This window comes from Mustela nivalis, assembly GCF_964662115.1.
Source record: "Mustela nivalis genome assembly, chromosome: 10".
NCBI lineage: Eukaryota > Metazoa > Chordata > Mammalia > Carnivora > Mustelidae > Mustela > Mustela nivalis.
In genome coordinates this window covers 71,294,381-71,321,396 of record NC_139029.1, presented here as the reverse complement: position 1 = coordinate 71,321,396, position 27,016 = coordinate 71,294,381, and the positions used below count along the sequence as shown (strand labels likewise).

General features: G+C 43.0%; 1 protein-coding gene across 4 annotated transcripts; it reads right to left on the bottom strand.

Annotated features, from left to right (window-relative positions):
- Positions 1-1,231: 1,231 nt before the first annotated feature.
- On the bottom strand, positions 1,232-18,423 carry LMO4 (LIM domain only 4). 4 transcript variants are annotated; one of them, XM_082688323.1, is made up of 5 exons: positions 17,759-18,423; positions 14,776-15,014; positions 7,269-7,365; positions 6,688-6,843; positions 1,232-2,032 (listed from the first exon to the last, which is right to left on the bottom strand). In XM_082688323.1, exons 2-5 carry the CDS (start codon positions 15,009-15,011, stop codon positions 2,024-2,026), a joined length of 498 nt encoding a protein of 165 aa, XP_082544449.1. In that variant the 5' UTR covers positions 15,012-15,014; positions 17,759-18,423; the 3' UTR covers positions 1,232-2,023. The 4 variants fall into 4 exon arrangements, with proteins under 4 accessions (XP_082544449.1, XP_082544451.1, XP_082544452.1 ...); XM_082688325.1 differs by lacking the exon at positions 17,759-18,423 and adding an exon at positions 15,444-15,589; XM_082688326.1 differs by lacking the exon at positions 17,759-18,423 and adding an exon at positions 15,440-15,582.
- Between the last annotated feature and the right edge of the window lie 8,593 nt (positions 18,424-27,016).

The window sequence follows — 27,016 nt, the reverse complement described above, 5'->3', positions numbered from 1 at the left end:
CCCCAAGGATTTAACTCAAACAAATACTGTTATGTCTGTGATTTTGTTCATTTTTTTTCCCCTTCCATTTTCTTTTCATAAAGCTCTAAAGAACTCTTCACTTTAACTCTCTACCTTTCAATTGTCCTACAGGAGGTTCATAGTTTTGAGCAACTGCTTTTTTTCCTCCCAGACTAGAGTCTCAGAGAGCAGATGATCCCAAACGGAAACTGACTGCTGGTTGAGATGAACAGAACTAGACCTCTCTATATAACCTGTCCTGAGAGGTCTACATTGGGAGCTTTTCTGGAACAAGAGAAAATAAAACAAATGCCATTTTTAGAAAGGATATTTCAAGTGGCTTTATACACACACACCTGGTTTTCGGAACCTGTGATCAAAGTTGTAGCTCAAAGTTGCTCCCGAGCCTGGCAGTGCAGCTTCTATGGTTTTCTCCTCCTTCTAACACTGGCCCTGTCCCCCCACACCCCCAAATCCTTGACCTACACATGCTTTCCACAGGAGACCACTGCACACAACGCATGCACTGTTGGGGATACACTGCAGCCTAGAACTAGCCACTGAATCTCTCAAGATGACTACTAAGTGAAAGCCAAATCCTACCCCAAACATATGGAAAGGCAGAGCCTGCAGAGGAGTAGAAGAGCAAAACAAAATAAACAAATCACACAGCCGACCACAGGAGTCTAGCAGCTCACCAGGAAATGGCTGCTTCACCCCCTGAAGACGCCTGTAGACATCTGAAGAGCTCTGGGTCCCTAACGACTTCCCAGTATGTACAGGTACGGTTTAAAAATGCTATTTCCTTGGAAAGCCAGAAACTTGGTGAAGAGAGAACAGGACGGTTATGTCACAGTCTTGAGCACGCTTTTCATCCATACCCAAGGCTTTCCTATTGAGGAAGAAAGAATCAACGTGAAAGCTGAAGAATCGAACAAATATTTATATATAAACACAAAAGATTCACTGTGATATAGAAGTGGATGAAGAGCTTAAGTTACCAGAATATTCTGAACTTATAAAAAGGACTCCGTTAGAAACACTGCTTTGTAGCCATGCCAAAAAACGGCATGGTTAAGTAATTCGAAGAAAACCTTATTGGCCCAGAGCTAAATAAATATACACACCACCTCCCTCGACCCCTAAGATTTAAAGTGAAGTTGGTACCAAACAAAAAAACTACTGAATTTTTTCCGATACAGAGGAGAAAAAACAGTGTTTAAATCCGAACTCCATTTTTCTTTTAAGTTTTTATTATTTAAATACACCATACTAGAGCAAATGTCTCTGAAAATATCACAAATAAAAGATTTTTTTCTTCATTCAGCAAATTAGAAGTAGGGGGAAATTTCTACACAGTAGCTGCTATGAGCCTGATTTTTTTTCCAATTTTTTTTCTTTTTTTTCGTTCTTTTTTTTTTTTTTTTCCTTTGCCATGGAAGTAGCAACATCAGGACGAAGAACACTTACATGCATACATACATTGTATTTTACAGAGATACAATAAAAGTGTTTGTGATAGAATATCACAAAAGCCACATCTCTTTCCTTTTATCTCATGTTCAGTTTTGATTGAAACACATTTCCTTACAACACTTAAATATACAAAGAGCAAATAGAATGTTGTTAAGGTAAAACACAGGGTACAAACTCTGGCCAGTGCCCTGCTAATTGTTAATGAGGGTAGAAAGCAGATTTGAATGCTTCTTTTAATTAGCTTCATTAGTCATTTCCCTCCTCCCCAGCTCCCTCCCCCCCCAAAGATGTCCTCCGGTGGATCTTTTTTCATTTTCTCTACAGTCTCCCATTAGCCCAGGTTCATGGAGTCCTTAATGTTCATATTCAGTCATTTTAATACACCAATAAATGCGGGAAGGGCAATCAAGACTAAAGAAGGTGCAATGCACAGAGCTGGCACTGGTGGCTAGCTACAAAGGTGACTTGTCTACTGAAGACGCATGGGATCCACCTGTGATGAACGAAATCTGAGATGAAGGCACGCATTCTGCATTACTCTGACCTTTTAGCAGACCTGCAAGAAATAAAAATGGGCATCTTAGCTAAAATGCTAAATTTGAGATATTAAACTCAAACATGACTGCTTTTGTCTCCTTCTACGTTCACTAATCTTCTTTTATTAGATTACTTTCCAACTGTGACTTGATGGAGGCTTTCTACACTACTTACTCCGGCAGCGAAGAACTAAAGCATAACGTTTTCTGCAGTTTTACTAGCAGAGAAAATGAGACAATAAATGGACTTTCGGAAAGTTTCTGGTGGAAAGTTCTACGACGAACTGCTTTAACTCTCTTAAAAGCAAGTTTTTTTCTGAAGACAGTGAATTACACCTTGCCTACCAGGGGTGCCTTCGATGCACATTCAGAGCTGAGCGCCCCGCAAGGACGTTTTGGCTTACTATGCTCAACTGTGTGACCTCTGGAAAAGTTACTCTGTGTCTCAGTTTCCTCATCTCTAAAGTGGGGGATAATATGGCTGTTATAAGGATTACATAATACACATAGAGCACTTTCAACAGTGCCTGGCATGTAATAAAACCTAAACAAATACTGGCAGTGATCATTCTGATCTCCCCATATGATATCTATTCACCCATGTCCTTCTCAACCTAAAGCTATGTCTGAATTCGTGTGTGTGTGTATATACACATACACACACACATGCATGGTACACACACACACACATATATATACGTACACACCCACATACATACAAATACTCAGATACTACTTTTCACTTTTGTATCTGCAGTATTTCATATCTGCTAGGTCACTTAATATTATATAAATATTGTAAATATATGAATCAAACATATGTAATATGTTAATGACTTGTGCTCAATTAAAAAACAGAGTTCAAGGGAAGTCTAACTTTCATGTCTAAGTTAGAAATGATAACCCACACAGTCGTCAAATTCAATCTGTTTGCAATTACCAAAATGAAATAATACATATTAGGTTTTTATGGTTTTTAAATGACATTTTGAGCTTCCCAGGAAGTTCTCAGTTCACCCTTTCCCTAACTTACTAAAAGCCTGAAGTCTATTAGGAACTGCAACCCCCCACTTCCAAGCTAATTAAAGTGGTGGAGGCTTAATTCCCCAGAGTGGAAGCTCAGTGTGAGAAAGGTAATTTGTCTGTCCAGAACAAAGATGCAGCAGCAGCCTGCGAGCATATTTAATAAATGAGCATCAAATGTCCTCTACGATGGACACACACAGCACCAATTATGTAACTACGGGGGAACGGTGGAGTGATATGTCAACTAGAACACTTGCTAACATCTCCAACCAAAGAGATGTGAGCTCATATTTTACGGAAAAGTGCCGAGAATTCTAGATGGAAGAGCCACTCTTGAGTGGAAAAAAGAATTCCAGAGCAGGCAAAGACGAGGGAGGAAAAGAAATTAGCCATGATTCCTCATTGTATTTACGTAACTCTCTAGAAGGCAATATTCTCCTGAGGATGGTCCAGCCTCCTTTAAATGACACAGGCTGTAAAATTTTGTAGATTCTTGAACACCAGTGATCGGAGATTTCACTCAAGACACTCCAGGATTTATACACTCAAAAATTATTTTTTTCTCAGAATATACCAAAGCCAATGATGCGGAACAACAGCTAAACCGCACATCCCAGACACTGGCAACAAATTTCAGGAGAATGAAAGTTTAAAGGGACCCCACTATGGGGACCTATACTTTCTATACAATTAGCTACCTTTAGAGAAGGGGTGTACAAACAATCACCTCATTACTTTAAAGCCAGAGGATGCCTGGCGATATTTTTTATCCATCACACAATAAAAACGTAACTGGTTCGGTGAATAGAAGGAAAAGGGCCAAAATGGATGTCTAATTTTCCCTACCAAAAACATGGAGACCAAGGAGAGTGAAGAAAATAATAAAGTGGGGCGGTCTGTCATTTCTCCCCATCTCACCTCCTTCAGAACAGAAACACCGCAGGGTTTGGGGAAAATTGTAAAGCACTCTCAAGGTCCAAAAAAGCAGCCTACGTTCCACCAGGAAGTGTGTTTTCATTACCTCTTCCTTCCCCCTTACCCTCTCATTAATCTCTCTCTGGCCCATGTTTGGCTTGCCCAAAACCTTTATTGACAAAAACCACCTTGTCAATTGACTATGCTCACGGAGTGCGGAGCACTGAGGGCAAATATGTGAGACATTTATGCCAACAGGGAAATGTTCTTAATTAACATCACCCCCAAAACACAGCTTCTTACCAATGTCTGGCAAGAACATATCCTTAAGTTATACTTCCCTCTGCCTTTTAAGAGCTATTAATTTTTGAAGGCCACCTGTCTATTTTTGGCTTCCAACACTAAGGAAGGATATACCGGTTGACTCTTTCTGGCTGCCTACTACTTCCTGTGCTCCAAAGGGAACATCCTCTCCCACCCTGAAAAAGGTGTGCAGGACAGTAGACCATCCGAAAGGCACAACACACGCAATCTTATAAAGCATGCAGACTAGATGTTTCTGCAGCTTTCCTCCCTGAAACCTCTCCACTACATCATCTTGTACCCAAGGAGATAGTACTGGGAGACCCAGCGCCCTTTCGGTACGTGCCCTTTGCGCGTAGTCCCAAGCAAACGCGGCTGGTGCCTGTGCACAGTATTGCACAGTTGGCTATGTTTTCCATCTTGTCTCCACATCCCTGAATCCTCATGCTGCACTGTGGTGAGCTGCAACCATCATTTCTTACGCTTTGTCAAGTCAGCGAAAGAAATGGTATAAAACCAGCAACAAACCTGAAGATCTAATCTGCAAAAAACTAAGCTTTTACACGGGAAGGGATGGGGAAGAGATGAACCATTTTATTCCCAGCATCTTTTCTTGCCTTTTTGTTTTGGGTTTCTTTGCTCCCAAATGTAAATGCAAATGGCTTTGCCTCTAAATGGGAATGGTTATCTCCAAGTATTTATGTTACCTATCCATTGTTCTCAACTCTTCCCTATAGATTAACTTCATTACAATTCAAATCTTACCATAAAAATCTTGAGTATTTATATGTACTGGCATTCCTTAACGAAGCTTGAAATATCTCATTGATGGTGACTGGTTAATTTGCGATAAAAAATTAGATTTCTGTTCTTAAGAAGGTAGACTAGGTAGCTTCCTATATTAGTAAATTAAACAAAGAAAAGTGTGCCTATTTCGATAGAATTGACATTTACTTAATATAAGAAACGGAAAATACATTTAAACTCATGGCATAAATTTGAGTAAGGGAAAATGATAAAAATCAGCATTAAAATGTGGCAGTATAATTTTAAACGGTTTAAAGTTTTCAAATATTAGTCATTTTCCCCCTCATACGGCATTAAAAAATGCATTGCAGAAGACAATGAAGCCTCATATTTTTTCCTGAGACTTTTGAAGCTTGCTAAATTCCTATTTGCAGATAAATGTTGTTTTTTTTTTTTTGTGATCCTTACAACAGACATTAATGAAGTTCCTATTGTAAATCCATAAAGAATTACCAAGTGAAGTGTGCACTTTTTGTTTCAATGCAATAACTCAGTGCTGTGTGATTGCCTGGGTTAATGATGAAAAAGTCAAACATACTATCAGAGCTGATGGAAAAATCTATCACCAATCTGAAATTAAAATTCATCTGTGGTCAATAAGATTTAATATCCATGCAAGTGGCGCTGTAAAGAGTAAATGAATCAATGTCATCAATACATAATCAGTATGAAATATGATGTGAATAAAATTATGCGCACGAGTCATACATTTCACTCTTTTCTGGGCCAGTGTAGAATGAACAGTCTCTTAACTGAAGGTTGACAGTAATTGTTACAAATTAGGCACAGCAGTTATCAAAATGCACTCACTTGCATAGCTATAGGACTTATTAAGGAGATTAAAATAGATCTAAAACTATCCAGTGCTGGGGCTGGGGGGTGCTGGACAACTGTTGATCGCCATTCTTCCTCTGAAGTGATCTGAACAACTGTATAAAATTTCCTCACTTTTAACTCTGGTCCAAAAACCTTCCAGTTGTGGATCAAGACCGGAGATACGTAATCTTCAAAGAAGCGATTCGTGGCCCAAAGTGATTAGCCAAGACCTAGAACTGTCTTAGAAGTCATAACTTAATTCCAGTTTGCAAGACTATATATACGCTAATCAACAAAAATGCCGTCCCTGGAATTACAGAATATTTTTAAAACTCTTCTCAAAATAAAAGCACAGTAAACTGGGTTTGGGAGGCAGGTGTCCAAACTGCTATGACCAATACAGAAATCATTATTTTCTTGACAAAGACATTTATTCCCTTTTCCTCCCATACATATTCTAATTTGCCTCCCCCAATCACCTATTCACATCGTTAGTTCTGAATTTCCAAACTGGCAAGAGGGAGAAACAGCTGGTAATATGGAAGTTATATGCTTTGACTTTGCATGTGGCAATCCTCCTCAATGCTAGGGAAGCTACACGTAGAACTACGTCAGGATCTTTTCTGAATTACAAAAGATTCGCAATTTAATCAGTCCACACTACTACTTCTGAACCCTGTATGTACGCATCGTCTACATTACTTTATAAAAGGGCACCCAAAAACACAACCACCCAGGAAAACTCCCTTGAAGGCTGAACCTTCCAACTGGCCCTAATAAAGCTTATTAGCAGCTGCTAGGTATTCACCTTCTGGTCTGGCAGTAGTGGATTGCTCTGAAGTGAATTCAAATGGCCATTGATGAGAGCTGTGGGTCTATCATGTTCACAAAATAAACTGCCATTGATGTAGTGAAACCGATCTCCCGGGACCAGGCGATTCCGGCAGGTAGAGCATGTAAAACACTGAAAGGGAAAAGCAAACCCACTGAAAAACAGGTACAAATTAAGTCTTTTTTTTTTTGGTCACAAGTTTATCAACTGTTGGTAAGTGAGTATCTGTCAAGTACGGAGCCACTTAGGGTCTGGTATTTTTCTTCCTTCGACAGGATTCCAGAAAACGGTAAAGCCCAAATGCGATCAACTGCATCAGGCTAAAAAGGAGGAAAGAAACCAGTACCGGTGTGCTTCTGTGGTGTGGGGTATATGGGGGAAAGATGGTAAGGTGGGGGGTGGGGTTGCGAGTAAGGGCCTAATCCCAGCCAAGCTACAACTTGGGTAGATGCGTTTAGTGTCTACAGCTTGAGGAGACGGAGTTTAAGGAGAAATGCTTTGTCCCCAAGAAGGAAAGGGGATTCTTTTTTTAAAAAGCCAGGAGGAGCACATGCTACCTTAAGATGATACACATTGCCTTGGGCCCTCATGACGAGTTCGCTCGCAGGGATCGACTGTCCACAAGCACTGCAAGCACCGCTATTCCCAAATAACCTGCAACAGAGATGACGGGGGACACCAGTGAGTAACCCTGACCCAAAGAAAAAGAAAGAAGAAATCCCCCGTAGCCTCCGCCCCTCCCTTGGGAACGCAGCTGATGGAGGACTGAATTCGGACTCAGGCCTCAAATTTTACAAGCGATTTACATAACCCTTTCAGGGGTCATGACTAACTTTCTGCCTACCGCAGAGGAAGATGGTGCCCCGGATTTAATCAAAATATTGACTTCCACCTCCCGCAAATACAAAACCATTCTGTTCTCCACACATTTTATCAGATTACTGGGTTCATCATAAAAAAAGAAAGATACAATTCATGACTGGAGTTTAAATGCATTGTGTCCTTGAAATTATATGAAGAACTCTTTTGTACTTTAATCATATCTTGAGATATGAGTCATCAAAAGGGTTAAGAGGATTTGATTGTATATCTAAGAAGACATCATGCTCAGTGTATTGAAACTCCCGTAAACCTCCATCAGTGCAGACTTTCCATTAGAAACTCTCTGCTATCCAGGTTGATATATAATGTGTATGGGTTAACCTTTTCAATCATGGTGTCAACACTTAAGATTTGCCTCTGCTCATCTCTTTCATCCTAACCTTCTCTCTCTCTTGATAATGAAATGCTTGCTCCAACTTCCCTCTATCTGCTCCTGAGTCCACAATTTAGATTACTTCATCTCTGCTAGCAACAAACTGAATGAAATTTCGATTTGAGCAGAAAGTAATTTACCGGGATCTGGACCCATTTGTCATCATATCTCTCTGGGTGTTTGCTGTATCACTGCAGTTTTCCTATGCAATCAAATGAGACCACAACATCTGCCATAGGGGGAGGAGGGGGGGAGAGGAGAAGGCTGCAGAGGAGGGGAAAGCTCAAGGAAGTGTGGTGTGCTGAAGAAAAAGATATACATAATTCCTAATACCCTTCCACGGCACAACAAAATATTTTAATGAATACCGAACTTTGGCTTTTATGGAGTCTGCAGACTCAAGCTGGGAAGCTTTATTTGCTTTTGGGCTTCCCTTTTTAATATCCACAAATATTTATTAAACAGACCAAAATGATTTCACATTGAAAGGTGATATTGGAACAAGTCAGCAGGGTCAGAGAAGCACTTTTCCACAATGAAAAACAAAGTAATAGGACTTACAAATTAACATATTAGTGTCATAATAAATATTAATATTTGCATTTCCTCCTTGTCCAAATAAAGTCATAAAATGCAGTTGGTGTCAAACAAGGAGACATGTTCCTATAGAACACCCCGTAATCTGAATGATTGCGGCATCCCTCTATATAAAAATAATTGCTTTGTGTTTTCAGAATCTGGTCTTGCAGAAGAGGCTTGTCATGTTCAAACTACTAATTTGCTGTCGCCACTTTATTGAAAATAGCCTGTAAGTTGTTATTAAATGTATCGACTGAACGACAGGGAGAGTAGTAAAACTGCCCCTTAAGATGGCTTTTAATAGGAAGCCCGAGAAACAAATTTTGCAGCAGCATCGATTTGAAGAGTTCAATCAAAACTCCATTTCAAAACTAATTAGTCTGAGATCCACGACACATTGACACGTTCTTGCAGAATCAGAACAGTTACGGAGAGAAAGCTGAAATAATACACTGCCAGGACCTCTAGCCGCAGGACCACACCATGTGGGAACTCGGGCCGCTGGCCTGCCATCTCCTCCTGCCATCTCCTCCTAATGCTGGACCACTTCAGGAACACTGATGGGGACCTCCTGGTGTCTCACCTCCGGGGCACCCTTCCAGTGTGGGTTGTCACTGCTGCCTTGCAGGGGTGGAGGGGGGAGGGGGAAGGTTCTCAGAAGGGCAGGACACTGCTAGGGAATTAGGACGGCCATGGGCAAAGAGCTTATAGTCAACAGCAGGGCTCTTCCAATCCCCAGGAGGAGTACCAAATTCAAACAATGGGAGTAAAAATAAAGTTAAAAACATGTCAATGTGGCTGAATACATGCTGAGGATAAAGGTAGGGAGGGTGCAGATAATGGGGATGGGGAACAGAATCCTACTAGAGGCAAGGACCAAATATCCTCTAACAGCAACCCAGAAGTATTTTAATGGATCCGAGTCTGTAATTATGGCTGCCACTACCAACAGGTACACTGTGACACTCCGTCTCAAAAAATACCCTTTCACAGTACCGATCTGATTACCCAGCCTAAGTGTTCATTTATTTAACAATTCACCCTGAGTAAAGTCAGTTGTATGTCTTCAGCATCTAAGTGTATTTTAATCATCAGGGCAGGCGTATATAATCCAAAAGCTTTTCATACATCCTGTTTTCTCCAGTGCCACTTTTATAACCTTTCAGGGAACAATCAGCCACAAAATCGTGGGATTCCTAAAGTGTCAGAAATTATAGTCACAAAGTTTGAAAATGACCACGATCTACCCTGCACTGATGTGCTATTGAACAACATTATTAATGGGGTTTAAGATCTTTCCACATCTACAGCTTTCAGGCTGCCTCAGAGCAGGAACAACTTACACGTCTATCCACATTTTAATCCCCTTTTACCATAGACGTGAAGGTTACCATTAGAATTCCACCCTTTTTCTGAAAAGTTGTTTTTTTTTTCTTTCTTTTCTTTTCTTTTCTTTTTTTTTTTTTAAACAACGTTTCTGTGCGCTGGAGAGTTAATTATCTAACCAGAGGGACTGTCCAGGACAGTGTTTGATTTAAAAGGCTTGAGGCTTTAGGTGCTCAATTAAGTAGCTATCGGTCTCAGACTGGACTATAATGGGCTCTTTTCTCTTTAACTCAAGCAACGGGGAGATATACCCCAGGTCAGGCTAATTAAAGCCAGGGGAGTCTTTAATTGTGATGACAGAATCGGTTTCAGTTTCCTTTCTTTGGGTCCTCAGTCCAAGAAGGTCGTTAATATTTCAGCATTTGGGCAATGCAATCAATCACAAACATCAAGAGGTTCCTTATATGGGGAAAAGGGAAAAGAAGGGAAGAAATCCCACCAAACCCCTGCACTCTAAAGGTGCTTTCCTCCTATATGAAAAACACCATGTAGTGTTAGTACTGCTCTCACAAGCTCCGCTCCAACTCTCCTTGCTGACATAAAGAGATGGACAGCAAGTCATATTTTTAGTTTAGTAATAATGCTTAGCATCTTTTAGTAACTTCAATGACCAATAGGTGGGCTTATTTTCAAGCCAAATACGCACGATATGGTGCACTACCTAACTTGTTTTCTAAACTGCTTTTAGGCAAGGAGAGGTACGTTTCTAAAAGTATGGCTGAAAGGTATACATTTGTACCTGCAAGTAAATATCAGCATCCTATCTGAGGAGAAAAATGCACATCCACAGCTACTGATCCAGAAGCAATTGGTTTTCCAGCAGGTTCCTATATTTAATCTAAATTCTGCACCAGCTATATTAAATGTAACAAAGAAATGCAACCCAGAAATTATGCCTGGAGCCAAGTCCATTAAAGGTACTTCGGAATAACTAGAGACCAAGCACCTTAAAAGCACCAGAAGCTATTGATACTTAAGAGGGGGGCTGTGAATAATCGCAATTGCTGCATTAGAGAGGGGAGGGAGAAAAAAAAAAAATCAGCCAAATTACGCTTGGTTAATTCAGAGTAACAGATCTGCCCCCAAGTGAATTGGAGGCCTTGAATTAATTCTGTTATGACAAATCAAGATAAACGTTCCCCCTAAATTGCATGCGATTTAATTAATTTTTGAGATCCTGGGTTTTTTTTTTTTTTTTCCTAGCTAATAGTTCACATGCTCCTGTGCTGTCATTGTGCTTGAGTGGGCAGACTTCAAAGTGATATTAAATAACCAACTATTAGATTTACCTAGCACGTCCTATTGGAAAAGTGCCATTTAATTACCTAGCCTGTTCAATTAAAGGGACAGCATTCTCTGAATATAGCAGCTTGCTGTTGATTACCAGGGAAATGAACTCGCTGTCTGGCGGCGCCTCCGTTCCTAACGCTACCCCTCCCCAAACACACCCACCACCACCAACCACCACTGCCCCCCCCCCCGGGACCCCCCACCCCCGGCCACGCGGCGCTCACTGCGGCTGCGGGCGCCACGTGAACGCCCGAGCGGAGCCCGGGGAAAGAAAAGAGCGAAGGCTCGCGCGGCTCCCGCCCTGCGCTCGCCCCCTCGCGGGCCCGAGGCCGCCGGCCGGTAGGACGCCTCGAACGCGGCCTCGGGCTGCGCCGTCCCGGCCCACCCCGGGCCCCAGCCGGGACCCAAGCAAGAGAGGGCTCGCGGAGGACCGCCACCCGGGCTTCCGGTGCGCTTCCTCGCCCTCCCCGGACCTGGGGCCCCACCCGTCGGTCTCCGAACTTCCTCCTCTCGCAGCACTTTCCGCGCCTGTCTTCGGGCCGGAGATGGAGGTGGAGGAAGAAGGGTTCGAGGAAAAGAGAAACGGAGTTTCGAAAGCTACTTGGTGGCGCTTGGATAGAGATAGGGGGCGGAGGGGTGTCGGAAGCTGGGGGTAGGGGGAGAGGGGACAGTTGCAAGGTTCCCCGACTTTTGGAGCGGGGGTGGGCAGGCGTTGGCCCCTTTAAGATCCACCCTCCCTCTTCCCCTCCACAGCACCCCCCCCCAGTCTTTCCCTCCCTCTCTTAGAGGCCAATTTTGTTAATTAAATGTTTTGTTTGCGACGCAGCTCTCATTCATTGCGGACACGTCATTCGGAGCAGATCTAAGCCAGAGACCAGATCTCATTAGATAAAGCCCATCAGAACTAAGAAAATGGAGGAGCCACTAATTAAAGCTTTTAATTGTGCGGATTCGCTGCGGCAAAGCAGCCGCTTTATCTGAAATCTTGGAGGGAGAGGAGGCAGAGGACCAGTTCTGCCCAATCGACACTGGGTCACGCAGGGGGAAGGGACTAAGGAAAAGCAGTACCCCCCACACACACCACCACCATCTCCGGGCCCTGCTTTCCCCGCAGCTTTAGCCGTATCTTGGTAGTTTCAAAAGATCACGCCTCAAAGGCAGTTTAAACCCCCTTAATAGATCGCTCTGTGGTCACAATCGAGCGGAGGAGCCCGAGGATCCCCTTCACCTGGTGTCTGGCAAACGGATTACTCCGCTCTGGCCAATCTTGCAGAATTCAAAGCTCCTCCAACAAGTGGACTGGGGAGGGAGTAGCTGAGAGGAAAAGGGCCGCGCGCCTCCTCACCTTCCCACCCTTCTGGCATCTTGATGCGCAGAGGGAGGGAACTCTGAAGAAGACTTCAGAGACTCCTCAGCCTGGGGATGGGGTTGGGGCGGGGGGGGGGGGGGGGGGGGGGGGCTCAGCGGCTGAAGAGCCCTGAGCAGAGTGGGAGGCCAGGGTCAATTTGGTACTGAGAGAGAACTCTCTCCCGGAAGGGAGCTAAGGTTCTCAGGATAGCATCTAGTTCAAGAGCAAGCCTGGTTCCAGTTTTCAAAATCAGAGGAAAAAAGAAAGTGAGAATTCGAACCCAATTAATTAAGGCGCGGGGCTGGGCGCACATCCTCCATTGCCCCATTAAGCCAGCTGAAAACACCAAATGGGCATTTATATTTGGTCCCAAGAACAGGGAAAGGAGGCGATTCCCAGAAAGCCACTTGCCTAAACTTGTCTTGAGGGAATGCAAGTGGACCCATCTTCTTTTTAATTAGTGGTAATCAGAAGCGAAGGCTTTCTGAATGCACTTGGAGTCGAGGTGAATGTACCATTCACCGCATCCGAACAGCACTGTCAATTTTTGCACTTTAAGCTACCCTGCCTTCTTACCAGTTTTGCTCTCTATTTAATTGCAATACTGTCAAAGCTCATGGCATTGCTTGGAAGGAGGACCAGAAAGCATTACACCCATGCTCCTGCTGATTTTCCAACATTTACTTCTAAAAGACACTTAGCGAAATTAATGCTGCCATCTTAATTTAAAAATAAAAGCCCTCTCCCTTCCTATATTTCTTTTACTTGGCTGATTGAGGATGCCAGCAGAGTGGACACAGGTTGCATTATCGGAATAACCAAATGTCATTTTACTCCATCATTTTAGATTAATGATATTACTGGGGTAAACATACACAGCTCAGAACTGTACTGGGATATTCTGCACTTTTAGATGCAGAGTTGAGGGAACCACAATGGAACTAAACTTTGTACAAAATACTTCAGCCATTGATTCACCCACTTGAAGAGAGCAACATTTTCTACTAATATTCTATAAAGAAAACGGTTTAGGACAGAAATTTAACTAGAATGCAATTCTTCGTAAAAGTGAGCGGTTCTCTAGTATCAGCGGTTCTCTCGTATCAACGGTGTGCGTGTGGGTTTTTTGTTTTTTCTTTTTTTTAATTACTGGATGTTGAAACAGAACACCTCCTAGAAGCATTCATGTGCATCAGTCTATCAAACCATTTACTCAAATTAAATGTGTAATCCTTCAAATGCCTCCTTTCAAATTAATGAGTTTAAGTAGCTTGAGTTCACCTGAAAAGATCCTATAGGCACCTGACCTCCTGAATTCTTTCCATTAATTGCACTGAAAATTGTTGGAAAAGACTGCTTACAGGGGCATATGAATGTTCCTATACATTGCTTTAAAATGCAAGATTAGTATAATTCTATAGCCTCTTTTCCTAAATCTTTTTTGGGGATCCCGGGTAGGGACACAAACAACAACAAAACCCCCAAATCTGAACTCTCCTCAATTGAAAAACCTGCAAATTCTACATCACAAACCACACACTAACATTGAGCATTACAAGCCTCCAAGTAACAGTATACAAAGAAAAACACTACCACTAAGGGTTTTTTGTTTTGTTGCGGGGTGGGGAGAAAAAGAGGGAGTTTACTATGAGAAGAATTACAAGTTTTTAAACTGATGGGTAATCAGCATTTTTCACAAGGAGCACGAAGAATGAGTCACAGTTTTCCACTCAAAAAACTTTAAAAGTGCTTATGTAAATATAATTAGCCATCACCAAAGGCAAATCATTTCTCACTAACTACACTTCATTTGTAAGGCCATCTTTTGTCTCTTGAGTTTCTATGTAGGTCCCTACCCTTCTTTAAGGTAGCAGCCTAATTCCCACTTTTTAGCTGAGGGTCCAGTTGGGGAAGACCCCTTAAAATTTTGGTCAGTAGAGCGCCCAACATTGGCACACCTAACGGCCCAGTCCCATCAGATGGATAGAGTTTTTACTCAGCATGGCTTCTGCGGTGAATTTACTATTAAAAATTGAGAGATCAACACGTGCTTCTCGAACCCCTTAAATCGGACCAGCCAGGTTTTCGAGGGGAAGGTTACAACGTATCCTCAGAGGTTCCCTGTTCCTTTCCTTAAAATCTTTGGTAACCTTTGGCCTTGCCATTGCTCGGCTCACCCATCTCAAGGAAAGCAGCCAAGTCTTACCTAATGTAGTCATTTCTGCAAAGGATCATGCCGCTCTTGGTGTAACAGGACGTGCCGATGTCGCCCAGCTGCGCCTGGCAGCAGGAGCACTTGAGGCACCGGCTGTGCCAGTAGCTGTCCATGGCATAGAGCAGAAAGCGGTCCGCAATCTTGCCCCCGCAGCCTGCGCACCGCTTCCAGGAGAGGGAGCCGGCCGTCACGGGGGGCGGCTGTGAGCTGCTGCCCGGATTCACCATGGTCTGCAGAGAGCGGGAAGGGGACAGGGAGAGAAAGACAAAACAGGGGCGATGCAAAAGTTAGTAGCAATCGCCGCGCGCGAGAGCGAAGCCTTGTTCCCCCCACCCCACCCCCCCAGAGCTGCTGGAAGGAAGCAGCAGGGCAACGGCGCGCAGGAGGGTGAGGGGGAGAGGGAAGGAGGGAGGAGAGCCGGCAGCAGCCGCCTGTTTACTTTTCTCAAGCTTTGTTCTGGGGCCACGAGCTCCTCTCAACTTTCCAGCGCTCGCCGCCGCTGACAATTTCAGCTTGGGTACTGTCAAAACTCCGAGAGCGAGGCTCGGCGGCGCGCTCCACCCCTCGCGGCGCCTCCTCCCAGCCCCCGCCTCCGCCCACTGCCCCCTCCTCCCTCCTTCGCCGCCCGCCTCCAGCAAATGAGGGTCAAACCCACCCACCGCCGCGCCCGGCCCCTCCCCGGCCCCCGCCGAGCCCCGAGAGCTAGCCGAGGGGAGCGGGGAGGCGGTCCCCGCCGGAGCCACGTTCCCTCCCGAGCTCTGCCCTGGGAAGTGCAGCTGCAGTTCACAAGTTGGAAATAGTTCGGTTTTCTGAAAGGGAGGGAGGGAGGAACCCGCGGAGGGGCGAGGGAGAGCGCGGTGGTGGGAGGGGAGGCGAGGGGACGCGAGGGAGGGGGTGCGGTGTGTAAAGTTGCGAAACTGGTTTTTCGTATTTTAAACAGCACCTTTCACATGCCATTGTGGTGACCGCCATCTCCCATTATTGTTCTAAATCTCATTTCATTTTGAAGATCAATGAGTGTTTTCTCTGGGTTTTCAGGACACAGGCAAGAATAATAGATCATTGAACTTTAGGATGCCTGTTAACTTCCTATACAAACACTCTCCACTTTGGTCTCACTAATCTGCCCTTGATCAGCAATTTAAATGCTAGAGCTTTGTTCCTCCGAAGGGGGAGGGGGGTTACAGATAATATGCGAGAAGGCACTATTAAAGGATGCCCAAGTTATATTCGAACCAGTCCTGCTGTCACCAAAAACTGCTTTTAAAAATTCCCCACTCTTTCTAATGAATGTCAAAAGAAGCAACTGGGGTATAATATAGTAATCAATTTATAAAGCTTAGCCTAAACCGATTAATTTGTTGCCTCCAATCCTGAGTCCAATAAAGTCCTAGTGTTCCTCCAGTCACTTATTCTATAAAAAGATCAAGTTATTTACTGCCAATTAAGCAGCCTGTTTTGTCTTTGTCCTCTGTAAGCCGAGAGTGTAGGCTCCCCCCGAGGCTCCCGGCTATCTGCTCAAGACATTCAGCTGATACCTCAGAAGGGAGAGGGCGAACTTTGCCTGTCCCCGGCCCAACTTGGCTGCAGCAAAAAAAACAGGGGAAGGGAACGAAACAAGGACTCGGGTTCCTTAAATAGGCCGGTTTTAAACACATTTCCTCCGAAAGAGTCCCGGAACGTGTGTCCAGTGACCGCACAATAAACCAGAATAAGAACTGCACCAATTAAGCTGTAACAAAACCCTGAGACTTTGGAAACAGGACCACTCTAAAACCCATTAGCATTGCATTTATCCGAATGCATCATACCTTTATGTAAATTGATTTATCTGATGCATTTACTCGAGGAATTGCTTTTTGTTACAATTTCAGCCCTAACCCAAATGAATCTGCATTTCCTGCCCGAGGTCTTTAAACTGTTTCCCCCAACGTTTTAATCGCTCCGAATTCCTTTTTAAAAGGGGAGAGGGAGGGAGGAGATTCCAAGCTCTTCCCCGCCCCCATCTTTGGTGAGAGGTAAATATATATGTATATTTTTTTGAAAAGGAAACATTACACTGAGAAAAGCATCCAGTAACCCCATTAGCTAAAGCTCTTAAGGACAAGCAATACCTTAATGCTGATTAAATCTAAAAGAGATGAATCAAGAGGACTGACCAGAAACTGACTCCCCTGATAACTAAGGACGGGCCCTCATCAAGTTTCATTTAGAGTTGGAAAAAAAAGAAAGCTTTTAAGTTAAATAGGCTTATACTCTAGTAATTACATAGCCAAGCAATTTAGGTCCTGGGATAGTCAGTGAAATAGAAAGCAGAACTGGCAGCTAGAGGCAAAATCTGCCCCTCTTTAACAACGTCTCTGGTGTTTTTTAATGGAGACCAGGGGAGGGACAAACGTAGCGCTGGCAATTTGTAGTACAAAAATGGATGCTTAATTCATGTCTTGATTTTAATTAGGTGATTCACCGGATTTCTCCTGGATTGGAACAAAAGACTTATAAGCCAAGAGGAATTTTTGAAAAGAACCAGCAATACTGAATCCTGCTCACTTAGATCCTTTCTGCCACTGTTTCAAAAATAGTGTTTACTGGGGGGTGGGGGGGGGGTCGTGACTATTTCCCCCACACTACTTCTCATACTTCAACCCTCATTTCAGCACCTCCTGCCTCTCCCTTAGGAACTGAAAATATCCCCACCCCCAGCCAAGGCCCCCACCAGCCCCGTCTCCAAGAAGAACCCTTTTGTAAGCAGGAACCGCTACAAAGCTGGCTGCCCGGGGCTGGCTGCCCTCCGTGCTAGCTTGCAGGCCGGCCTCGGTAGTTTCAGACTCGCGCATTATCTAAGCCGACGTATTGTTTACTTGCAATTTGGGACGGTCAAGGGAAGGAAGCCAAAGAAAACAGCCCTGGCCCAAATCGGCCCCCTCCTCCCCCTCCCCCCTCCTTGCCCGCGGCTCCCCGGCCGTCCCCTTACCTGCTTTTCCCCTATATTGCAATATTGCGAGAGGCGGCGACGGCGAAAAGCGAGCGAAGCCGCTCGGCTTCCAAGGAAGGGGCGCCTTGGCTGGCGGAGCTGGAGGGAGAGGGGGATGTTCTCGCAGAAGCAGGAAAGGGGAGGAGGGGGCTAAGGGCTGCTTTTTTTTTTTTCTTTCTTTTCTTTTTTTTTTTTTTTTTTTTTAACGCGTTGCTCTGAGGCTGGGTTGGGGGGCCCCGCGTAAGTGGCAGGCGGCCGAGAGCAGGGGTGTCAGTCTCAGTCCTCGGCGTTCTCCTCCGCCTCCGGCTCCGCGCGAGCAGCTGCAGGAGCCCTCGGCCCGCGCGGCGCGGCTTCAAGCGCGGCGCAGCGGCAGCAACTGCTGCAATCGCTGCTGCAAGTTTGGCAATGTGGCTTCACTTTGTATATTCCCCCGCCCGGCGGCCCCCGCCCCCGCCCGCGCGCCTCCCGCTCCTCCTCCTCCTCCACCGCCTTCCTCCCTCCCGCGCGCTCGCCCGCCCGCTCGCTCGGGGCTGGCGGCGGCGGTCGCTCGGCCGAGCTTCCTGCCCCTCCGGCCGGGGAGCAGCCGCAGAAACAACAGCCCCGGAGCGGCGGCGGCCGGTGCGGAGGCCGGGAGGCGGGAGCAGCCGGGAGCCGGGGAGCTGCGGCCGGCCGGGGCCCGGCGCGCTGGAGCCTGCGCCGCTGCCCGGAGCTGCCGCCGGGGCTGCTGCTGCGGCTGCCCGGCTCGGAGGAGGAGGCGGCGGCGGCGGCGCTGGCCTCTAGCCGGCTCGGTCGCTCCCTCCGCGGCGCTTACACATGTGTTACTGACAGAGCAAAATCCCAACTACTCCCCGGCTCTGCCGCCGACGTCAGCGACCCTCAGCCACTGGGCGGCCGGATTGTTCAGGCGGAATAATAAAACCTGCCAATCCGGGGAAGGACAAAGGGATGACTGAAACGAGACTCTGGGGGCGGGGGAGACAGGGAGGCGGCGGAGCGGGCCGGGGAAGGGGAAGGGAAGGGCCGGAATCAGGTGGGGGGCAGGAACCTGGGCGTCGGGGACCCCGGCGCGGCCCGGGCGCGCGAGCCGAGGCGCGGGGTGCCGCCGCTGCCCCCCCAGCTCGCAGGAGACCCTGGGGACCCGCCCCCGCCCGCCCCTAGGGGCTTGCCCTCCCCTAGAGCCGATGCGAGTCCCCGAGGAAACTTAACTTCGCGTCTTTCTCAGAAATGGGTCTCTTCCTGTTTGGGAAGAAAAGTCTTCCCGAAATCTTAGGGTGGATTTCACACGCACGCAAAAGAGGTTCTGGTTTTGTTTTTTAATGCACGGTGTTCGAGATTAATGAGCCTTAGTGGAAGTTCAGTTAACAAGGGAAAGACAGAACAGTAGTTCTTAAATACTGTCCACTGAGCCCTCCTCTCCCATGAGCCCGAGTACAAACCAAGAGCCTCGTAGGCATTTCGTGGATATTTGTCAATTGTTAGTGATAGAAGGATCACAGCCTTTACTTTGGAAGTTAAGGGAAACTTCAGGGAGGAAGTGTTGCCCTCTCTCTATCCACCCCAGTGTGGAAGATGAGGCCTGATTTCCCATAGCCCGGAAAGCAAGAGAAGTAATTGCAACGTTCTCAATCTCACAGCCTCTGGGGAGTAAGAAAGGTCACGTCTAGTATAAATTTAACTGTTGAGGAATGCTTTTAGGGTGCTAGCCTGAGTCTCTTTCCAGGGCTCAAGCTCAGCCTAGATGCTTGACTACCTCGTCATTCAACTTTATCTACTCTGCCAAATAGGTTTAATAAATCTCTGATCTGAGGCTAATATTAGGTCTGATTATTATTAGTAAGTTCCAGAGAGATTTTTCTGGTGGAAATTATCATGAAAGTGCAAAGCCCTTCTGCTAAGTATCATTAAGTAAAACCAGCCTTGTGGGATAAGTTTTCATATTGTATTACATACAGTACTGCTGGATTGAGGAAAGGGACCTGCAGAAGAATCCGGCTAGACAACGCAGTTGTTAAACATCTACTGTTTTAGTGTCTGTTTGGGGGATTTCTGTCTTTCAAATCATCAAAATTAAGGCCGCAAAAAAAACAGTAATGATTGTCCGTAACATCAAGCAGAGAACATTTTAAATACCAATTAGAGTGGTCATTTCTTTATATTTCTAGCACCTCAAAATTAAACGACTTACTTTTATTGATTGGTATTTAAAATTGCATTTTTATGATCAAGTCACTTTGTGCACGTATGAGAAACATTTTTTAAATGATTTAAAGTATAATAGTAATTAAAATGCCCTGTACAGAAAATAAATAGCTGCAGATGGGCGTGATTAAAGAAGGCCATCTTAAAAAGATGTAATGTTCCTCGAAGGTTAGTAAAGAAAACTCAATTTAACTAAATGAGGAAAGGAACCCCATAAACAAATAATGCACACATTTTAATTCCCTGGTTCAGTTTCAATTTGTTAATAATTTATAATAATCAAAACGAGATGACACAAGATCTTAGTGGGCTACAATTAAGTTATGATTTGTCATGTACAAGTCAATTTCCTGCTGTGGCCCTTGATTTTCTCATCTACAAACGAAGGAATTGAGCCAAAGGGTCTTTATTTGTCATTTTTTCTAAAATGATTTTCTTAACTAGAACACATAATATACAGGTCTGTAATGAATTGTGGTACGTTAGGTATTTCCTGAAGTATGTACACTAAAAGGAGATCTTTATTTTGAAATGAAATGTTAGAATTTTAGTCAGACATCGGATATCACTGAGTGTTTGTCCAAAGCACCCATGTAGTTTTGTGGAAGGAAGGAAGGAGAAAAGCATGGATAAAACTTTGAATATAGAGCTCATGGCAAGAAGAGGCCAAGGGGGTGATTTTAGTGTTTTGGCTCTAATTGTCTGTGGAGTGAGGTCTTCACACATGTCCTGGTAGATTGGAGTGGGTGGGAGTATGTTACCAGAGAGCTTTATTTGCTGATGTTGTGGTTATAGAAATACAAAAGCGATAATGGCTAACAGTCTCTCTTCTGAGGGGCAGGAAATAAATATATTCACTGTAATCAAAATTCAGGTGTACTTTAACCACAGCGCCACCTCTGGGTAGTCTTTATTTCTGCATTCCTTGCGTTTAGCCGTTCTCTCTCCTTGGAGTCCCCAAAACCTGTGGTCTGAAAGTGCCTGCTTAAACGAGGTAGCAGTGTCAATCCTTTATTTCCACTGATGCAAAAATCACAGAAACTATGAACACACACAAGTTCATTATGGATAAGGGAAATGTGTGTTCAGGCATTCCTTAAACAAATATAAACCAGTGCTCAAAGTCATAATCCTGGTATACAATAAAATTGCCTAAGAGCAAAGTAATGATGGTATATTATGCCCAGTAGTTCAAGAAAACTCTGCTGACATAATGCATTACTCATTTAACCTACTCACCCACAGTGAAAAATAAGAATACGGTGTTTTGGAAAAGAAAGAGAAACTCAAATTGTTACTTTCTTGAATCTTAATTAAATACAGGAACCATACTGATCCTAGAGCAAGCCCTCATTCCCCAGACTCACCCCAAAATGATGTGTCCCTACCTTCCCGTCTTCTCATTTAAGTCCTGGATTCATAATCATCTTTCCACTCCCCAAGTGACAATCCTCTAAGAATCTCCCGTGGACAGCCAGAAGTTCCACACAGACCCATGTCCAGCCTTCCATGCCTGGAGAAGAGTCAGATTATTTGATAACATCCCTAACAAAGTGCCCCCCACCTCCGATGCTTCTCAAGAAAAGATTTTAACTTTTTAAACCTTTTAAAGGTTTTAACCTTTATTTTAACCTTTTAACCTTATTTTATTTTTATTTTTATTTTTATTTTTAACTTTTTTTTTTTAAGATTTTATTTATTTATTGGACAGACAGAGATCACAAGTAGGCAGAGAGGCAGGCAGAGAGAGGAGGAAGAAGGCTCCCTGCTGAGCAGAGAGCCTGATGCAGGGCTTGATCCCAGGACCCTGCAATACTGTGTTTGAAGGCAGCCTTTTTTAGGGAGAATTTTTTTTTTTAAGATTTTATTTATTTATTTGACAGAGAGAGATCACAAGTAGGTAGAGAGGCAGGCAGAGAGAGAGAGGAGGAAGCAGGCTCCCCGCTGAGCAGAGAGCCCGATGTGGCACTCGATCCCAGGACCCTGAGATCATGACCTGAGCCTAAGGCAGCGGCTTAACCCACTGAGCCACCCAGGCACCCCAGAATTTTTTTTTTTAATCTGCCTATCTTTATTCCCCCTATCCCAGAGATCCCCAGAAATCAAAAGGTTTGGCCAAGGTGAATCTGAAAAGCTGGAGTCTAGGACAATTCCAAAGTGTAAAAAGTGTGGAAAGAAGAAGAGAGAACGGTAGTTACTTATAGATGTAACAGCAAAATCCAAGTGGGGAGGAATGGCAGTTAGGTCCCTGCCAGGGTTTTATGTGGTGATGTTGACTTGGGGGCACCGCATGGTAAGTAGAGGCAGAGTGACCACCGTCGCCTTAAGCACAAAGGTTTATGGAGAATTCAACTTACCTGAATGACTGCATCTGAAAGAACCATAACTTGGCTCTAAATACTGATAATAATACTTCAAATGTACTGACTGCTTTTTATTCATAGTTCTCAAAATTTCTTATAAATATCTCATTAGAAGTTTCATGTGATAAATGAATAGGTAGTTGCTGTCTTTAGAACATATCTTTCATTCTTTCTTCCTTCCTTCCTTTCTTTCTTTAAAAAGCAATCCCAGTGTCTACATTTGGTAAATGTCCCACCAAATTATGTTAATCAGTACTTTGAAAGTTCTATCCTAACCTCTTTTTTGGTAGGGTAATGTCAAAGCATAGTGAAGAAGTTGATTTGATCACAATAAAATAATTAAAAGATCACGGGGAAAATGAAACAGCATTGATACTGCTGTGATTAGAAATATAATTTAAGATGTAGATTTTTGCTTTTAATTATTCTACTTGATTAGGACATTTGAAACTCCTGGAGATGATGGGAAAGGTGAAAGAAGATGATGGGAAAGAAGAAAATAACATCTGTGATACATAATTTTGCCTGATACAGCAAGGCCACATTTATTAGAGTGGCAAGAAATTACCCACTTTCTTCATATATGTTTATTAGGGTAAGAACAGGACCTTAAAAATCCCCCAAACCTGCCCCAGAACTACAACGAATCTTGACATATGAATAAGGGAAATGATGATTCCATAGTGATGATAGTGATGATATCACAGAAAAATTATTTGGCTCACTCATACTACCCACTCTTAGGACCAAATTCTGTCAACAATATTCAAACCCAAGTGATATTCTGCATATAGCATTGCTGATAAATTATCGGACTGTATATGTGAGTATATTATGTTCTTTAGGGTCTTGTGAGTGGTCTAGAGAGTTGACAGGCTATGCTTATTAAAGTCGAATTAAATCTTACCATGGGTAAATTTAATTTTGTAATAGTTACGAAAGAAAGTATGTGGATGACTGGGCCATTTGTATATGTGTGGAGGTGGTTGTTAGTAAGAATATGTATTAAAATTATAAATCCAGTAGAAAATAGCAATTTCATTCATCATTAATTACCGTTCCTCTCCAAGACTATGGAAATGAGCATTTATTGATAGAGAAACTAAGGCATTAAAACACAATTCATTCCCCCTTACATTCCCACTAATTGTTCTTGGTAAAAGAAAGGCTAATAATTCAGAAGTTTCAAGTGCCCCAAACCACAGCTTCTTTGGTTAGTATCACTTTTAATTATAGTATTGATATCATTAAGCTTTTTTCTCTATGTAGATTTGTTATAAAATATAATATTTTAAAGTATAAAGTGGTCTCTGCTCACAAAATGTTGATGAAAACATGATAGTGTTTATTCATCTAATTGTAATGAATGACCCTGGTGGAATTAGGCGAGTTGAATCCATAGCTGTCCATAGACTTGAAAAACACATATTTCTACTCTACACAGTGCCATAAATTTTTTAGCATAAAAAGAACCAATATGGATTTTTTTAAAATAATAAAATTGGATAACTCAATTGACTAAAATGTGTTCCCTCCACGCAGAGGTACACATTATAACGTCATCATTTATATTTCTTAACATAAATCAAATTTCATAATAAAATTGTTTTTGATGAATCACCACTTCTTTTCTGGATTCAAAACATTCTGACAGAGAAAGCAAATTTGTCGATTTCTCTGTCTGATAAGAAATCACTGAAAATATATTGAAGACCTTTAGTCTAAGATGCTAATTTTTAGAGGAAAGTTTCCTTTAAAAGGGAACTATTCAAACGAAGTCATTTTAAAATTTGGAAAAACAACTCAAGAATAAAATTGACTTTCTTTCCAGCATTTTTTCAGAGCCATCTGTTGTACTCTCTGACAATAAGGGCAAGAGAAGTCATTACAGAACAATACTCTGGAAACAATTTGCTTCAAAGAAAGAATGAAAACTTAAACAACACTACCTTTTTACATGTTTGTTCTAATTAGAGGGTTAAAACATCCAAGCACTGTACCCAGATGCCTCTCTCTGTCCTGTTTTTATTGCTTTTCTCCACTGAGATAACATTTAACACTGCATTGAAATTCCTACTTACTGCTGTGTCCAGTAGTAAATCCTGGCACATTATTAGAATATCTGCCTGTTATCAGCTCAGTCAGGGAATGAATTATTGACTATAACTCATTGCTGGGAAGACTACGTATGACACTCCAGTGAAGTTTTGATAATTTCTAGAAGTCGTGGTAATTTATGGAAGGGGGTTTTGATTGATCTCCCACCACCTATTTTGCACCTATCAGTAAATAGGACACATATTGATGGCCTACTTGAACTACATTAACAATACAGGGAATTCACAATTTAAGCGTTTCTCTTTTTTTCCAGTACAATTTCTATTAAGACAGTAACTCAGTTTCTATTAATTTTCTTATGCGTGGTTTACCCATGGGAGTGGGGAATCACAGATTTAGACTGGTGAATGCATAATATTACTATTCTAATAATTATTTGGATCTTTTCCTCATTTGTAGTTGTACCCAGCCTTTGCCTTTTGGAAAGAAAGGCACAGAGGAGGATGGAATAAAACGGAGACTGTGAGATTTTAAAGAATGTCTTTAAGTGTGAGGATATAGCTGATAGAATGAATAAAGGAGAATTTTAAAAATTAACAGAGTCTAGGCAAGTTACTTGTTCTTTGAAAAAAAATTTGTAATATATTTGATATAATACCTACAGATACCATTTAATAGAATACAGGGGTTGCTTTAAAGTCCATTTGTCAGAACATTAAGTAATAATCATTAACAATCACAGCTTTCTTTTAATTTAGGTTTATTTTCCTCCTCTCTCATTTTTGTTGCATTCTCCAAATTCAATTATTTCTCAGAATAAACTCTACTAGACAAATGGTTCCTTTATTTCTTTACTGAGTTTTCATCATTGTGATTTCATTATTGTTTTATTTACCACAACAGTTGTCTCCTGGAAAAATAACCAGGATTTTCAGGTCCTCGATATACACTGTACAATACAGCAAACAATATACATAATAGTTCAAAGTTTAATGGTTATTTCCTAGATGACATTTAAAGCACGTCTAGATTTCTAGAAATTTTAACTTATACCCAAATTGTATTTAGTAATCTGACACAAAAATAATGGTGTCTCTCTTGCCAGTGCTATCAAGATTGGGGACGGGTAATTTGACTGAATACTTGGCTTAAAGAAAATAATTCTTTCTTCATTTTATCTTAATTTAGTAGCTTCTAGCAGTCATCTAAACAATCTTAAAATTAAAAGATAATGTTAATGGAAGACACTGTTGTCATAGGATAATGGTTTCCTGCTGCTAGATTAATGCAGTGGCAATAATACTGGAGCATTTATTGAAAATAAAGGGGAAGACAAAGCCAGGAGATTTATTTTTAAAGCAGGTGTCATGGATCCTGTGACACCGTTGTCTTATAATTACTTTGTTTCCATTTTGCCAAATGGCTGATGGAGATGATCCCTTTTCCTGTCAGATGTGGGCTGGCAGAATGACATTGGCTGGTATCGCCATGACTGGAGAGTGCATCCTTTCTAACTGGAGGAACAGATTTGTTGTGTTTCTTCCAGTCGGAAGGCACCTTTTAAAGGTTGTGCCATTTAAAGAAACAAACACCCCAAGGCACAAATAAATGTGTCCTTTATCCAAAAAAATGCAAGTGTCTACCTAACACTATACTATGATCAATCATTCTAGAAACATTAATAAGCCCCCCATGTGGACAATCCCAAATATATCACTGTCCAGCAAGCCCCAGGAATGTCCTATGGAATAAAAGTTACGTCTTTTAACTTTTTATGGATTTTAGCCACTGGGGTCAACTTTCCCAGATTTCCCTTCTTTGAATGCACGTGATAATCTTGAGCCAACTAATAGACTTCTCCAAGTGGAATCCTCACAGGAATGCTGTGGTAGTTGAAATTGCACAATGATCCCTAAGATTTCCACCTCCTGGTATACACACCCTGTATAATCCCTTTTCCTTGAGCATGGGTGGACCTGACTTAATCAGTTGAGTCCCTTTAAGAGGAGGTCTGGAAGTGAGAGATGGAAAAAGTCAGACAGATTCAAAGCTGCAGAAGTTGATCTCCCATTGGCCTGAAAGGAGCAAAATGCTGTATGTGAGAGATGTTGTGGAGGGAACATGGGAAGAATGGGAGAGAAGCCTCTAGATGCTGAGAGCAGTCCCTGATGAAGAGGTAGCGAGGAGATGGAGACCATAGACCTAGAGCTGAGAAGACAGGTGTCCTGTGAACAACCAGGGAGCTCAGAAGAGGACCTTGAGCCTCAGAGAAGATGGCGTGGCCGTCACCTCGTTTTCAGCCTGGCGAGACCCTGAACAGAGAACCCAGCTATGCCATCCATACCCAAGCTTCCAGCCCACAGACACTTTGAGATTAAAAATGGGTATTGTTTAAAGCCATTTATAGCCATTGGTTTTGCAACAATAGAAAACTAGCGACAAGGCTGTGAGGAAAAAGCCATGGAAGATATTTTGTTGCCACTTCTTTCCATCTACCATGACATTTGCTCCTTTTTGTCCAATCTCCCATCTCCACATCTAGCAGAACCTGGAGCAGAAAGCTGGAATAGCCTCGCTATGCTCAGGGTGTTTATAAATTATCATGTTAATTTAACATGATATCATGTTATCATGATAA